Below are 17,234 nucleotides of genomic sequence, written 5' to 3' on the forward strand. Positions count from 1 at the left end.
TTTTAGTCCTCTGTAAGGATTTACTCAGCTATCAGGCTTGAGAAGGGCTTCTCTAAGCCCCCTTCTTGGCTCTTGACTGTTGCCTCTTAAACTCTGTTGATCCTCAGGGCAGATTTGTTGAATAGTTTCTGCTTTAAATAAAAGGTGAGAGGGAGAGAAATAGATGTGTAAAACTGCGCAAGGAGAGGAGAGTCCATCATCCTCCCTGTTTTCTTGGTGGTTCAGTACAGAGAGTGAAGACAATGTCAACTCCTGCATCTTTCTGCGTGGATGCAAGTCAACACCTTCGACAGGGCACAAATGAGCATGCAAACTGCAGACCTGCAGTGTGCCAGCAGCTGTGCCACGGATGATTAGTCCTTCAAATTGCCCGAATCTGGCCTCAGCACCTAGGGAGATCCCAGCATTGACCCCCACAACCTCCCCCCTCACAAGCCTTGCACCTTCCCCTCTCTTCTGCGTCGGGTTTTTTTCTTTACACTAAACAGTGCCAGCACAAAGTTAAGGATTTCATCCCTGTGAGGGTGGTGAGGCCCTGGCACAGGTTGCCCAGAGAAGCTGTGGCTGCCCCATCCCTGGAATTGTTCAAGGCCAGGTTGGATAGGGCTTAGAGAAGCCTGGTCTAGTGAAAGGTGTCCTGTCCGTGGCAGGGGGTTGGAATGAGGTGGGCTTTAAGATCACTTTCAACCAAACCATTTTATGATTTAATGAAAGACGAGCTACGGGCATTACAGCTAAAGCAAGGCACTGCAAAGATGTCACAGTGCAGAGCGTACAAAGTTGAAAAATTTAAAAAAAAAAGATCTAAGAAATCAAAACAGCAGACTTGGAGAGAAGATTTCAGTGTTGACCTTGTGCATTCATTCATTTCTTTCCAATCTCTTGAATTGCAGAATCTTTCACTACAAAGCAGAAGGAGCCCAAAAGGCCAGATGTAGCTGTAGAATTATCAATTTTCTAAAAGCTTCTCTTTTCTACAAGCCTCTTTTGCGCCTCTTGGGGATAAATTACCCTGCATCGTTGTTAAATGTTTTTTGCATCAAGTATTCCTCAATAAAACACAGAATTTGTTTCAGTCACTAGAACATAATATAAGAAACTGTTGTATCTTCACTCAGAGCTGCTAAGTGCTTTTGCACAGGCGTAGTTGATGTTTAGGATGCACTGGGGGGGAATTTCTGAGGGTAATTTATGGGTGATTTTGACCTGAGTCAAATCCTGGATTGAACAGGTTGCATAGACAACAGAGGAGGGAAGGGGGGCAAGGGACCTATTTTCTAAAACTGTCCCAAGTGTTAAGCTTTTGCTTTGTCAAAGGTTATGAGAGGTTTTGCATTGCCTGTCTGCTCTGATGAGAAATGTTGTGGTGTGAACTAACATGATCCTAAAGAAGAGATACACGAAATGAATCTATTTTTATTCTGGCACCGGCTCGCTGAATGACCTTGCGTAAATCACATCTCTGTACCTCATTTTCAATTATGTAAATTAGGGATAAAAATTATTCACCTTCTTAGAAGTGTTTTGAGATGTACCGAAGCACAGCTAGATGCTATGATTTTAACACCTCACAATTAACGCTCCTTTTCCAGTGATTTGATGCTGCTATCAAAAAACTCCCACCATTTTCTGAGTGATGTCTCACGAGGTGGGGTTTAGGGGTGGACAGTCACATAACCAGGCAAGGGATAAATAATGTCAGAGGATGCAGGGCTGGTGAACTGTCTGTGCAATGGTTGTTACTTCATGTTTCAGAAAACGTGAAAATTAAAAAAAAAAAAAAAAATGCAATTAAGGGGCTGAGCAATGGTTGTGGATGTCTCAGCAGCAGCAATACTTTACCGGCCCCTGAGCAGCCAGTGTCCCAAGAAGGAGGGTTTTTTCACTCCTATGGAAACATGAACACCAGTAATGACTACTGTTATCCTTGATCAGACATCAACTGCTTCCAAAACCAAACCAAAAAAAATCTGCTGCAGATAGATAAGGGAGAGAGAGGAGAGTCAATGAGTATGCCTGCAAAGAGCGGACACTTTCGTGGACATGCGTGTATCCAAACCTGGATGTGGTTCTGCCAGCAGATTTGATCCCATCAGCTCTTTTTTTTTTGAAGGAATAGTGAATATTCACTGAAGCAAGGTGAGGGACCAGGTGCCTGGTGAGCAGTGAACCCACCTGACTCGTTTCATTCGCTTTTCCCCCCACCCTCCCATGTTTCTGCAGGTATCAAAATAGCTTAATATTTTAGGGATGGCAAATGGTGGCTGTTCCCAAGAGGGCCAAAGGAAGCTTCTGGTGCTGCAGGTTGGGATTTTAGTGAAATGAAGCAGTAATGTCATCATCTGTGTTTCGTCTACCACTTCCAAAGTCTGGCTCAATTGTTCTAATTGTCATGCAGAAATGCATGACAAGGAGCTTACAACCCAATCTGCCCAGTGCCAGGAAAGCACAGACTTCCAGCATCACCTGGGAAGATGGCAAGATGGCCCTGTGAGGACCTTTTAGATATGCACGGAGGGTCCTTGCCCATCATCACCCAGTGGCCAGCTTGGGCCCTTTTGGGAAGGAAGATAAATGGGACAAGTAACTGCTCTTTTTGGATAAGGACATTTGGGAAAGAGAATACATTTTACTACATCGCACTAAATTATACAGAGTCAAGCAAGCAAAGTGATTCTTTTTTCCCCGAAGCTCTTCTCTTCCTCTAATTACATTTGAAATGTTTTGCATGCTATTGAAAATGTCACTTCCAGCTGCAGACCATTAAGGAGCCTACGTGGCACTGCCACGGGTTTTATTAGGTCAGGTTTGCTGCTGCAGATTTCAATGGCTGCAAAAGCAGGCCTGGAGTGAAATACCTTTTGTTACAAACGTTGAACACTTGTTTTGGTGATAGGGGACCCTTCACAAAGGCACAGTGCTTGCCAAATTATTTTAAAGACCAAGACCTGCGTAATTGAGCAGAAACTGCTCAAATGTGTACCATTTCTTCCTGTCTGCCTCAAAGCACTAAAGGAAAGAAATTTAGTGGTCCTGGTTTGTACTGGGGTCACTGCAGAAAAGCCCATGGTGCTCTCCAAGGCATTTGTGCAGCTGGTTTTTTTTCCTGAGCCCTTGTTCTCCCAGTACTTTTGCTCGAGTTGTCAGTGGGATACAAACAGGTCTGCTTTTCTGCAAGCTGAGTGATGGAGCAGCTCTGGCTTTCACAGAGGATCAGGATACCCCATTGTCATGGTTTGAGAGCTCCAAAATTCAGTTCCCTAGTCCAAACCCCCTCCCACATCTCAACCCACTGTGCGATGGTGTTTTCCAGGCACCACACAAGACTCAAAATGGGGGAAAGGGAATATATTACAATGACTGTACAAATAAATACTGCAATACATTATATACAGTCTTAGCTATCTCTACCATGACATAAAAGTATTTACAATGGATCAAATCTCTTCTCCTCTTCAAATAAAAGTCCAGGAGGGAAGAAGGAAAGATCCCTTCTTCAGAGCAGCAATGTCTCTAAGGCAGCAGGTCTCTCTGTCTCTATGCAGCAGCTGTAACTGGGTTGTTGTAGCTGGATCTCTTTTCAATATACACAAGGGGGTCTCCAAGCCCCTCGGCCCATCGTCTCCAAACGAGGGTCTTCAAAACACAAGGGGGTCTCCTTTCACTCCTCTTGGCTCTCCTTCGACTCCAAGCAAAGGCCTCACCTGTGGACTTGCAGCAGGGACAAAACTCGCTCCACCACAGGCATATCACAAAGTGCAGGGGCATCTTCGTGAAAGTCCCTTCCTCAGGGGGTTCACCCCTGAGTCAGAACATCTTGGGCAGCTTTCAGTTGAAAGCCTTTGCCTCAAGAGTTCCACCAGAGCCCCTGTGCTCTGTCTCAGGCTGCTAGGCTTGGCAGCAGCGGCGAGGGGGGCCAAGGTCACCCCCTCTGCATTCCGTCTGGCTGTCCCAGTCCAGCTTCAGGACGTCTGAGCTTCTCAGCTCCTCTCTCTCCGGTGCTGCAGCACTCCAAGACTCTTCTCCTTGTATAGGAGTCCATCTCCTCCTCCTCTCTAGGAGGTCTCAGAGGGGTTTGGGGAGTTTGTTTCAGTTTCTTACCCCAACTCTCTCTGTAGAACTCAGTTCTCTCTCTGCTGCTGGCTCTCGTTCTCTTTCTCTCTCTCCTTCCAGGAGTTCTCTCTGTGTTGCTGTCTGCCTGTTGTTGCTGCTTGGTCTTATCTCTTCTGTCTCTCTGCCACCATTTCTTTGGTCAGTGCAGTTCTGCCACCGCTTTTCCGTATCTCTTGCTGTGGCTCACAGTGGAGAAACATCCCCCAGCTCATAGCTACAGATACATAGTCCAGTTTAACACTGTTCCAAGTCTCTGCAGCCCCCGCCGGGGGCTGGGGGGGCCAGAACCCCCCAGGGGGGCTCCTGCCCTCACTCCTCGTGGCTTTACAACATGGCCACTTCTTCTACCACCAAACTACAACTACCTTCTCTTCCGTTCTGAGTGTGATATGTTTATATTTTGCAGAAGCGCTCATTGGGTAAAACTTCAAAACTTCAAGGGTCACCACCCCCTGGGGTTTTACCATTTTATAACTTCAGGGGGGGAAACTGTTTCCCCCCCACCACAACTCTCCACCCCCCGCTTTTGCGAAATATCAACATATCACAACAATTTGAAAAATTCTAATCAGCATGCAATCTTCAATAAACTAAAATACAGTCAAAATCTCTCTACCACACATTAGTATAACATTATCATACACTTAACTCTACTCTTTATACTTAACTTACATTACTATAGCCTTACTTTCTCTATGGTGGTACAGTCTGTGTTTTGTCTGGAAAACTCTTTCTGTTACCATAAGCATCCTGGCTTTTATCTCTTTTTATCTCGATGGTTCGTAACCATCCTCTGCTACCAAAAATGTCATGGTTTGAGAGCTCCAAAAATCTAATTCCCTGGTCCTAGCCCCCTCCCACATCTCAACCCAGTGTGAGATGGTTTCCAGACACCATACAAGACTCAAAACCATGACATTTTTGGTAGCAGAGGATGGTTTCAATCCATCGACCTCTGGGTTATGGGCCTAGCACGCTCCTGCTGCGCCAGGAAAAAGGCTGTGAGCCATCACTGCAGAGATCCTCCAGTTTCTCCTGTGCAGCCAGGCCTTACCAGCACTGCTCAGGACTTGGGAAAGTGTTTTCACCTTGCTGTATCCACACCACTTTTCTGGCTCCTCTTCCTCACTCCTTCACTGATGCTGCTCCATAAACCAGCTTCGGCTGAGGATTTGATGCCTCTGGGATTACGTCCATATGGGATGTAGTTTCCTTTCCTATTATTGCTCAGGTGCTGTAATGTCTCTGAGCCCATTGCTCTGTGAAAGTCACATGGGAACAGAAGGTGTAAACAGGGTAATACTCTGAAACCAAGATTTCATGACCCGAAAAGTGGTTCTTCAGACATGATTTGTTCTCCTTCCACTGATGTGATCCCCAGCACACAGAGGCAGCCCAGCAGAGGGAAAGTCTCACATTTAGACTTGGAGCATCATTGGCTTTTGCTTTTTTTTTTTTTTTCCAGATCAATGCAAAAAGAAATTTAATATATTTTTCCCAGCTTGAAACAAGAGAAAAACTATACCTTTTCTGGTAAAGCAGAACAGTTTCTTCAGACACAAACAAACCCTTCAATTTCCATATCAGCTTTTAAATGGTGTTTAATGCTGTGGCGGTGAGACCCTTGATGTGACTCCTGGCACCATGAGACATGGACGGGATGGGAAGATGTGCTGCTCTGGACATATCCATTACAGCTTTCACCAGGGGTTAACTATTCCTCTTGAGCAATGAAAAGCAATAAAGGGATCCTTCTACAGCTTCCAGGTCTCCTAATATAATTCAAGTTGCTAACGATCAGGAGTGAAAATGAGAAAAAAACAAATTCTAGTGAGAGGGAAGGGAAATATCTTTCCTTTAAAGCAGACTGGGGGATGTTTTGGGGCAGCTGCACCATTTTTCTAAGAGTGGCCATCCAGCTCCTTGATTTAAGGTCTGGAAGGGACAGCCTGTTGGTATTTGCTTTTCAGAGTCGATCCTGACAGAGCCCAACACTTGCTCTTTGAATAGCCCAGAGCTGATAAAAGAACCTTTGTGGGGAGGAACAGGAAAACTGTACTTTGGGCTTGCTTTGCCCTCAACTCTAACATCTGCTGGAAATCAGCTCTGGCCTATCTCTCCCTCTAACAAAAGAGCAGGATTTTGTTGCAGCTCTCCTGGTGAGTGGCTGCTGGGACCAGGCTGGAGAAAAGGGAGAAGGGTATGTGCATCTCACTCAGTTCTTTTCTGGGTGCTGCTGATTAGCACTGATCCTGACCCCATCATCCTGTTCACTCCTGCAACAGGGCAGAGATCACCAATTTGTTCCATCCTGGTCTGCAGCTGTTGATGTCTCTCACTGGAGAAAGATGGGATATTTTCTTTCTTTCGTGCTGTACTGTTGTCACAAAAGATTTGATGGAAGTGAAACAGCCTCCTAAATATGCTACAGAGATGTTCATTGAACTTAAATGGAAATGAGCTTACCAAAAAATGAACAGCTGACACTGAAAACATACTTAGGATAAATTTCCAAATAGCCCCAAAGAGCAAGTTGCTCCAGTTGAAGCATGATGGGAGCCCTGGAGAACTTCATAGGATTATGGAATCACAGAATGGTTTGCACTGCAAGGGATCTTAGAGATAATCTTGTTCCATCCCCCTGCCATAGACAGTGACACCTTCCACTATCCTAGGCTGCTCAAAGCCCTGTCCAAGCTGGTCTTGAACACTTTCAAGGATGGGGGCAGCCACAGCTTCTCTGAGCAAACTGTAAGATTAAAGAAGATGGAGCCAAACTCTTCTCACCAGTGTCTGATGACAGGACAGGAATCAATGGGCTCGAACTGAAATACAGGAAATTCCATTCAAAATAAGAAAAAAAGCTTTTTTTCTTGGCACAGGTAATCAAAGTCTAGCACAGGCCACCCAGAGTTTGTGGAATCTCCATCCTTGGCGATAATATAAACCTGGTCAGACACAGCCCTGAGGAACCTGCTTTGGCTTTTAGGGGATTGGACCCAATGTTCTACAGATGAAACTTCAAGCCACAATAATTCTGCAGTTCTGTGCCCCTGAAATTTAAAGGGCAAGTGGTTGTGTTGGCTGAAGTCAGTGTTTTGTAGTGCATGATTTCCTTACTTGGAGAAGGCTCAGGAAGCCAAAGTACAAAACAGCAATGGCAGTGAGGCTGATAGAGAACAGCCAACATGTGGGTGGAGGGCTCACAGTCCTTAAGAAAAGGGTGACCTGTTGTCATAGCTCAAAAAGGTGCCATCATTTTCTTTTCAAGGGTAATGAGGATTAATATTTTTAAAGTAAGGAAGTAGACACATGGCAGTGAATTCCTGGAAAAGCAAGAACTGTTTAATGTCTTTGGGATGTACATAATAAGTCAGCAGAGATGTCTCATCATGAACATAATCTTTCTTTGTCTGACTAATAGCAGGACTGTAAGTCCTCCCATCCCCACCAAGCTCAACAAGAACTTCTTTAATTTCAACAAAGAAATCAGGAAAATGCTCTCAAATGCTGTTTTCTTCATTTTCAAGTTCCTTTTCCAACAGGAAAAAAAAACAAACAAACCAGACAAACTGAAGTAGTAAACTAAAAGGGTGCTATGACTCCTCACTCAGAAGGCCCCAAGGTAAGAGTTAAGAGATTTGGTAGTCCATGCTGGGACATCCATCACTTTAGTCTGTCCTGTGCTCATGTCCAGTCCCAACACTAGGGAATTCCCTCTGGTTGCTTGGCATGGAAGGGAAGGGTAATTTCCTTGCAGGTGGTAGCTGGCAGGGTCAAAGGAGCAAGTTGTACTTTGTATTCTGATTTTCAAATCCAAATATGAAGGATTTGGGGGGCAATACAGGCCATGGAGAAAAACACTAAAACCCACTTGCACTCCCAAAACTTGAAGAGACCACCAAAAACCACACAGAGACTGCTATCTTCACTAATAGCAACAGAAATGTTTGCTGTAGGGGTGGGCGTTAGTTAGGTGCAAGATGGGGGTTAGAATATGTACTCAGCTTTCTTTTGGCTTAAAGTCTTCACTTTTCACTTAAAATAGCAGGAAAATTCATCAGCAGTTTCTGTTGCAGAGGGTACTCCATTAACTTTTGCCCTCAAAATCTCTGATTTCCAGGGGTTTTCATGCTTTGGGCTCTGACAAACAGCCTCATGATTTCTCTGGGACTTTGTAAGGCTTTATTGTCCCTGAGCCACAGCAGAGCTTTTTCATGGTATGGTCCCTCTGTAGACATGATGTCAGGGGTCTCACCAGCCCTGTCTCTCTGCAGCTGCTACGGGAACTGCAGAAGCAGAAGGTGTTCCCTAGCCCAGAGAGTCTGAAATCCACCTTGTCCGGGACCATGCTCCAGTACCTTTATATCTGATCAAAAGCTATCAGCTCCCTCAAAAACATGGCCTGGCTCTAGAAGGGGGATCAGATGACGGTCTTGAACAAGTTGTTTTTGTTATCAAAATGATATTGTGTTCACTGGTGTGACATTATCTGAAGCAAATACCCATCAGATGCATCCAGTTCTGGAGCTCTCATCACAGAAAACCTGAGGAGGCTACAGAGATGCTCCAAGGGCTGGAGCCCCTCTGCTCTGGAGCCAGGCTGGGACAGCTGGGGTTGTTCACCTGGAGAAAAGAAGGCTTCAGGGAGAACTTAGAACCCTTTCCAGTGCCTAAAGGGGCTCCAGGAGAGCTGGAGAGGGACTGGGGACAAGGGCCTGGAGCAACAGGACAAGGGAGAATGGCTTCCCCCTGACAGAGGATGGATTTAGGTTGGGTATAATGGTTAAGGTTTTTATAATAATTGTGGTGAAGTCCTGGTACATGTTGCCCAGGGAAGTTGTGGCTGCCCCACCCCTGAAAGGATTCAAGACCAGCTTGGATGGGGCCAGGATGGTGTCCCTGCTCATTGCAGGAGCATTGGACTAGATGACCTTTAAGATCCCTTTCAATCCAAACCATTCCAAGATTCTGTGATCTCTAGCACCAAGATGGTGATACCAAGGAAAGGCACCTCACCTCATTACCCAAGCTACATGCAAATAAGCAAATCTTTTTTATTTTGTTGTTTTACAAGGAATTGCACCGGGTTGGCACTTGGAATATATTGATGTGATGGACTCTGCCATGGACAAGACATTTCGCTTCCAGTGTGATCGCTGGCTGGCTAAAGGTGAAGATGATGGGCAGCTCATAAGAGAACTGGCTTGTGCCAACAATGACATCCTGGAACTGAAGGAACGGACTGGTGAGTTTTTGGAGTTGTCTTTTTCAATTTGCTGAGGGACCTGAGAGGCCATAGGACCACATTGCCTGCAAGTTGCTTCACTAAAGGTTCCCAAGCAGGCTTTAAGGGTTGAATTATTTCATGTACTCTTTAGTTCAAAAGTGCTGGGATAAGAAGGAAACAAATCAGGGTTTATGAGGAAGAAAAAGATCTCATTGTGGGTTGAAACCTAAGAGGGGCCCATCTGCAGTGGTTCAATCCAGCAATAAGCCAAAAGAACACATGGATATGATCTCATTAGAAGTAATATGCTTGAGTCTTTGAGGTGGAAAATAAGATCAGTCCTTAAAGCTTTGTGAGTGACATTGTTCCAGCTTCCTCCTTAACTCATTCTGGCCTACTAGCTCAAGTATTCCCAGCTGAACATGACACCTGAGCTTAACAGCCCATGGCCCTAGGTCTGCTCTGGGTGATCCCACTAGGCCCGAGGTAATTACACTGGTGTCTGATGTGGTGAGTGAGTCAGCCAACAAGAGCTATTTAACCACACTGATGATATGCAAAGTGCATCTCAAGAGCTCCAGCAACAGTGGTCTTTTTCAGGAGAGTCCTGGAGAGTCAATAATCACATTACTTTAGTGTGATGTCATTCTGGCACTGCAAAAAAAATCAGCCTTGTGTTGGCCCTTTTGGGTACTTACAGGCCACCACATCATCTGAGCACATCCTGTCGGGTACCTGGGTACCCTCACTCTGTTGGGAACAGTGGCACAAAAAAAATAGGAGGATTTGGATGGACTGTGTTAAAAAGGGAGTGCTTAGCACAGCAGAGAGCTGAACACAGCTTGTTCAAGATGGACTTCGATGATCCTTGTGGGTCCCTTCCGACTCAGGAAATTCTATGATTCTAAAAATAACTCTTGCTACCCAGTCGAGCAGGACTCATATTTTTTTGAGTATTCTACCCCAAAGCACTTAGAATTCAAAAATACTACAGATTTCAGTGTTTCCATTCTTATTTTTCAAGTGCTTTCTTGTGTGCTGTGAAAAATATTAGGGAAGGAGTTTTTAAGCAAAGTGACAGCCAAATGAAGAGATCTTGCTGGCCATCTGCTCCTCCTTTTTTGTTTAATGTGTGTGTTAACTGTGCTCTAAAGCCTATGAGATTGTCACAGTAACAAGCGACAGAGAGGACGCAGACACGAAGGAAAACGTCTGGATCATCTTAGAAGGAAAGATGGGCCGCTCGAAGGAATTCCTCATGGAAAACTCCTCCAAGAAAAGGAGATTCGAAAGGTAGTAAAGAGAATGGTGGGATACAGGAACTCCCCGCCCGTTGCATGTCCTCCACCAACACCACCTCTTCTCTAGGATGGCTTAGAGACTTGTGTTTGTGCAGTGCTTCTTCTTATCCCCCTCCCAAAACGCTTGGCGGCTTCTCACCTGGATTAAAAGGAACATATAAAATGAGTTTCTGATGGGCAGTCACAGACTAGGTTTTAAAATGACACGAAAAAGGCATTTGGCAAAAGGAAATACAGATGTTGCAAGCATGTGCGTGTCTCCCTTTGTATCAGGACATGCAAAGGGATTTCTGGCGAGCCCCCAGGGAGGCTCTGTGTGTGTTTCTGAGCTGGGAGGAGCAGAAGGAAGCTGGGGGTGGTTTTAATTCCTTTTGCAGCATCTCACTGGCAGTGGGAATCAGAGAGAAAGTAATAATAGTTAGAGGCTAAATGTTGTCAGAGCTGCTCAGATTTGACTTCCCAGACAAACCTGCAGGGTGAGGCTGCGAGATCACTGTCGCGTGAGGAAAGCCAAGAATCAGCCTCTCACTCAGACAGGCTGGAGGCACATCCATGTAACATGGGGCATATTCCTTCTCCCATGTGGCACCACAGTGCTCCAGATGTGAACTGTGTTTTCTGCTTTGTTTAAGGACACAGCACGTCCTTAGGAGACAGGGACCTCTTCAGAGTCACGGGATGTTCTGTTGCTTTGCAGGGAGGAAAGGTTTTCCTGGTAAAGGAAGGTGAACTTACAGCTGATGTGGGATGTAGTATGAATGTCTGAGGTATCATGTGAATTATGAAAGATCAGGAAGAGCTTCCTCTCAACCTTCAGCTGATGGTGTCTATGGAGGGCTTAGACACCATGCTCCGAGGCATTAGTCACAGACTATCCTTGGAGGCAGGTTGGAACAAGGACCAGTCTAAGGAAATAAACCTAACAGATGCTCAGGGAACATGACAGGAATCTAGTCAAGGGTTTGACAGAGACATGTCATCCCTGCCCTGTTTCAGGCAGGGATGTTCTTTATGGTCCTTTCCAAACCAAACCGTTCTGAGATTCTATGAATCTATTGTTTCTCTAAACTATTTTCAATCTGAGCTTCAGGAAGGGTGGCTGAACTAGCAAATTTAAAACAGCTATGGTGGGTAGATGTGTAACAGATACAGTATCTGTCAAGAATGAATGAATAAGTGCTGGAGGGGAAATTAGTCATTCTTTAGCTTTATCTATAATGAGGCAAATTGATTTTGTATGTGGAACAGCTCAAGTTTATCCTGGGAAGTTCTAGTGGCAACAATTTAAAGTGTCACCCCTAATCAGAGAAAATACTAAATTTAAATATGGAAATTATACTTTGTGTTGAATGATTGTAGGTTAAATCAAATGACTGTGAATGAAGGCTTATCTTCTATCTCCTATAGCTGTGTGCAAATTACTTAATGTCCATATGTGACAAGTCACTGGCAGCCTTCAGGATACTGAAACTGCTCCCTGTTTCCTATAGGGGAGCAACAGACACATTTCAGTTTTCTTCAAAGAACGTTGGGGATATTGCAGCCATCTGTGTTGGTCACTGCCCGAAAGATGGGAAGAAGTCATCTGCGAAAGCTGATGTCTTCTGGCATGTCCAGGAGATTATTGTGACGGAGATGGAGCTTTGCAACAAGTAAGTGCCTTCTCGTTTGCAAGGAGCTGCTCCAGGAGGGCATGAGGGAGCTGATCTGCTCCCTCCTGAAGGAATAACAGAAAGTCTCACCTTAGTCTGAAAGCTAAGGATATGTTGTTTGGTGTGTCAGGTGCAGAACATCCCTGCCTGACTCACCTGTGCAGTTTCAGAGTTGTTAGAGAGGGCATTTGCATGTGCAGGTACGTTTGTAAACAGGCTGCCTTGGGTGAATCTCACAGCTAGGACAAACTGATGTCTCAAGTTGTGGGAAATACTCCAGACAGACTGAAATGTAAGGGGTTTGTAGGATGCTCTGCACAGAGCGGTCTTTAAGTAAGTCTTGTAAAAGAGCTCCTAAAAACAAGACCGCTTTGGATCAGAGATCCTTCTAGTCTGGTCCAAAAGACTGGACATGACTGGAAATGTCACAGTCATGGAGCTGGACCATATCTGAGGAGCCCTGAGCATGTCAGGTCCTACATGCTTTGGTCTGAGCCCTGTCTTTTTGAAGGGGTGACATTCACACCTCAGGGAGCAGATAGCACAGGGACTGTGCAGGAACCAGAGGAGATCATCCATTTGCAGAAAAAAACTGCACTTCAGTGAAAAATCTTCATTGTTAATTGTGTATTTCTTCTCTTCTCCATGTTATTTCCATTGCTGCTAAAGAGTTTAACTACAAGGAGTTCATTTCAGCTGAAACAATTGAGTGTTTAAGAAGAAATCCTTGAAGTGTTGGATTTTTTTCTTTTTAAAGCTAAGAGTCTCTCCTAGCAAATTAATCAGACAGTTGAAGAGCCTTAATAATGTTTGCTGAATGAAAACTCAGTCAATTGCATACTAAAACATGCTCTTTTCTCCTGGCGGGGGAAAACCTGGAACCCTCGAAGTCCAGCTGCGCAATCAAATCCGTGCACTAAACTCTCTGGGAGCATGATGAAACTGCTGAAACAGTGTGTTGTGAAGGGGCCAAAGACATTCTCATAAAGACACGGGGGTTTTTTAAAGCTGTTTTAAATTAAAGAGGGCAGCCAGGAGGTACGGGTAGAGCCTGCAGCCTGTCCTTTCACTGAAGCAGAGCTCCAGCTCTGCGGATGCAGCACTTCACTGTGGTGTTTGCTGTGCAAAGGACCAACTGGAGAGATTGCACCATGAGAGCAAGCCCTCACTTAAAGTATTCCCCATCCCAAAATCCAAAAAATACCACCCAGACAAGTCAAAGACCAAATCAAGAGAGTTATGAAATTGCTGCGGCAGTAGTTTTGAATTATACTGGGATTTTGCTATTTAGTGGTAGATCTTAGTGTGTGAAAGGGCTGCATTAAAACTTTTCCTTGCAAATCGCAGGTCTAGAAAGGTCATCTTTTTTCTTCTTGCCCCTTGTGAAGATTGGCATGCACCGTTATACCTCCAGACCATGAGATATTACATAGCTGAAGAGAGAAAACTGCAGCATCAGGCAACATATCCACCTCGCTCTCATGCAGATTTTCTGTCCATGAGCCTAAAATTTTTCTCCCCCTGGAATTTCTCATTTACAGAGCCTCTTTCCAGGGAAAGAAGTTTTTCACTTTGGCTGCAGAAAACGCCAAAAGTGTTGGAAGTGCTTAAGAAACACAGTACAGCTGGAATCACAGTAACCCTTCCACCAGGTGTTTATTTTACACACATACACACTGCAATCCAGCTACACTCCATTCAGGAGGACCTGCTGCACTTTGGTGAGGGTGGGGGAAGGGGGAAAAGCTCATTTGGAACTGATCTGCATCATTGGAAATGAAATACATCATTAAAAGCAGAGTGCTCCAGCCCCTGGCCAGGCGCCAGGTACAAGGTAATTTATGGATGTGCTCTGTGCTCCCTGCACATCACCAGAGGCAGCACTGCAGAGACAAGGGCTTCCAGCATCTGGTACCTATCATTTCTGTGTTCTATGATTATTTTTTTCCCTCCTAAGGATGAGATGGGTGATCTAGAAAGGAAAGGGGAGACTTAAACATCCTCTATCCCTTTTTTCTGTTTTTTTTCCTGCTCATCCTGCCTCAGTGGGTCTGTAACTGGACATGCCATTGCACAGGCACAAGAGGTGACAAGAACCCCACACTGATCCTTCCCACGTGCAGGATGTCTGTAGCTGTGTAGGGAGATGTCAGGTTTTCCAGTTGCAATTGCAATGTTCCATCACAGCTCTTTCTAGGGAGAAATTCTAGTGCTCCACATACAGGAAAGTGCTGAAACAGCATTAATGTTGGGCAATTTAGTAGAATGCCCTGTCCATAACTTGCCTGTCCCAGCCGTGGTGTGGCAGCAAGGCCAGGGCAGTGCCCTCCCTGTGCTGGCACTGCTGAGGCACCTCCAGTGCTGGGGCAGTTCTGGGCCCTCAGACAAGAGAGACATTGAGGGGCTGGAGCGTGTGCAGGGAAGGGAACGGAGCTGTGGAAGGGTCTGGAGCAGCAGGAGCGTCTGAGGGAGCTGGGGGGGCTCATCCTGGAGAAAAGGAGGCTCAGGGGGGACCTTCTGGCTCTGCAACTCCCTGACAGGAGAGGGGAGCCAGGGGGGATCGGGCTCTGCTGCCAAGGAACAAGGGACAGGATGAGAGGAAACGGCCTCAAGCTGTGCCAGGAGAGGTTTAGGGCGGGTATTAGGGAAAATTGCTTATGGAAAGGATTGTCCATCCCTGGCACAGCTGCCCATCCCTGGAGGGGTTTAAAAGCCGTGTGGATGCGGCACTTGGGGACACGAGTTAGTGGTGGCCTTGGCAGTGCTGGATTAACAGTTGTACTCAATGATCTTAGAGGTCTTTTCCACCCTAAACAATTTTGTGATTCCACACGATTTGCCCAATAAAGTGACCATCCACACCATTAACACACCACTGATTTTCCCCCTGCAGATACTTTTTCAGGTGCAACTCCAAAATCCCTCTGCGATACAAGAGACGGGACTACAAAGTCTTCGAGTGTGCCAAGGTCACCGAGAGCTTTGCCAGCAAAGCCCGGAGCTTGGTGCCAGTCAAGTATGAGACCATCGTGGTCACAGGCTTTGAGAAGGGCGCGGGGACCGACGCCAACGTGTTCATCACCATCTACGGGCTGAACGGGGACTCGGGCAAGCGGGCACTGAAGCAGAAATTCAGGAACCTCTTCGAAAGAGGCAAAACCAACAGGTTTTACCTGGAAACGCTGGACATGGGGGAGCTAAAAAAGGTCCGGATTGAGCACGACAACAGTGGTCTGGCACCAGGCTGGTTGGTGGAGAGGGTGGAGATCACCAACTCGGCCACTGGCGTGACCACCATATTCCCCTGCGGGAAGTGGCTGGATGAAAACCGGGGCGATGGGCTAATCTGGAGGGAGCTTTTTCCCAGGTACTGAGGAGGGCAGGGCCGCAGGAAGTGTTTGGTCCTCCCTTCTGTATGTGAATTTTTTTTCTCATTGTACTGTTTTATATTGCATTTTACTTTTTAAAACACTGGCTTTTGTACTGAGAGATTTTTAGCAGCAAGATGTGCTTCCTGGGTTAACATTTTGTAAAATTAATACTGTTTTTCTTTTTTTAAATGCATATAAAAATGCAGATTAAATAAATACCTTTGTTGCTTAATTATGATTGAGAGCCACAAGAAACTGTCCCTTACCAGCTCAGGTATTTCTGCTTTCAGTGCTATGCCCTGCCACAGCTGGGAGAACCTTACACCACTGATGAGCTTCACTTTTAGATAAGTAAAGAGGTGAGAGAGTTGAGTCACTTTATTTAAGAAAGCTGAGCTTGGAGATCCCAGTTTTTCCCAGTTACTGGCAACTGCAAACTCTACATGTCCACACACACACATGCACATCTCCAGAAGGCACCACATCAGGAGCAGCAGACACAGCTGAGTTTGGGGAGGACCTGCGTCCACCCATCTAGGTCTTAAGCAGGGGGATCTGAGTGGTATTTTCCACCCCTGGGCTTCTTTCCCCCAAGCCAGACTCAGCCGTCCAGCTGAATTCCTACCAGTCTGCAGGGCTGAGACCTGTGGTTACAGCTACCAGGGCTAAAGACCTTCCAAATAATCAATTCCACAGCAAGGAAGCTGTGCTAACTATATTCAAAGCTGACTCAGGATAATCTTACCCTATATGGCCTGAATACCAATTCCATTTCAGAGCAGCTGCCATTCATTTTCTTCTGTTTTTTTCCCCTTTAATAAGGGAATAAGTCTTTTTCTGCGGTGAAGGGATTTCCTGGAGGCAACAACGTTTAGTGCTCCTGTTGATGAGCTCTTCCCAGGTACTCACATCTCTACAAGTACCAATGAAAAAAAACCTTAAATAAATCATTGCTTCTGGAGCCCTCTCTCCCCACAGGGAGCAGAGCAGCAGGACACATCTTTCGGAGGGGAAAGTGAGGTGTCTGAGCTGCCATGAGAAGACCTTCCTCCTGGCCTACCCATGAGAGGATGTTCCCCCTTCCAAAAACTGGTTTTAAACAAGCTCTCTGTATGAATAGGGATCAAATGGGTCATGAGTGGGTTAAACCCACCAAGCCCACCCACCCCATCAGCCCCTGGGTTGGGGGTGATGCTTCTGCTGGGGCATGACCTGGCCATGAGGCAGGACTGTCCCACAGCTGAATCCCTGACTGCTCATGGGCAAAGGAGGCCCCAGCAAAGGCTGGTGATGCTGAGACAGGAGTAAGGGACATCTTGCAGGTGCTGTCAATTGCTCATGGGTATTTGAAAGCTGCTGCATCCTACCAAAGCTCTTCCAGGGAAGTTCTGTATTTCTATTTTCCACAGCAGGCACCACCGGAGAGACTTGAGATTATTCATGGCTGTCTGTGCCAGCTCACAAATAATAGCTCAGACTAATTCATTTTAGAAACCTTTATGGTAACTGATGGTTTTGGAGCAGAGCAAGTTGCTTAAATGAGCCCAGTAATCAACCTCATCAGTGA

At 45.8% G+C, this 17,234-nt stretch overlaps 1 protein-coding gene across 1 annotated transcript in view; it reads left to right on the forward strand.

Annotated features, from left to right (window-relative positions):
- The window catches only part of LOXHD1 (lipoxygenase homology domains 1), a 126,765-nt gene extending 111,095 nt beyond the window's left edge, over positions 1-15,670 (forward strand). Inside the window, exons 35-38 of the mRNA XM_017819740.1 lie at positions 9,191-9,361; positions 10,498-10,636; positions 12,135-12,296; positions 15,190-15,670. Coding sequence (XP_017675229.1) covers positions 9,191-9,361; positions 10,498-10,636; positions 12,135-12,296; positions 15,190-15,670 — 953 coding nt within the window. The remainder of the gene's footprint in view (positions 1-9,190; positions 9,362-10,497; positions 10,637-12,134; positions 12,297-15,189) is intronic.
- The last annotated feature ends 1,564 nt before the right edge of the window (positions 15,671-17,234 follow it).

Source organism: Lepidothrix coronata, unplaced genomic scaffold (assembly GCF_001604755.1).
Source record: "Lepidothrix coronata isolate B3197 unplaced genomic scaffold, Lepidothrix_coronata-1.0 Scaffold77, whole genome shotgun sequence".
NCBI classification, from domain to species: domain Eukaryota; kingdom Metazoa; phylum Chordata; class Aves; order Passeriformes; family Pipridae; genus Lepidothrix; species Lepidothrix coronata.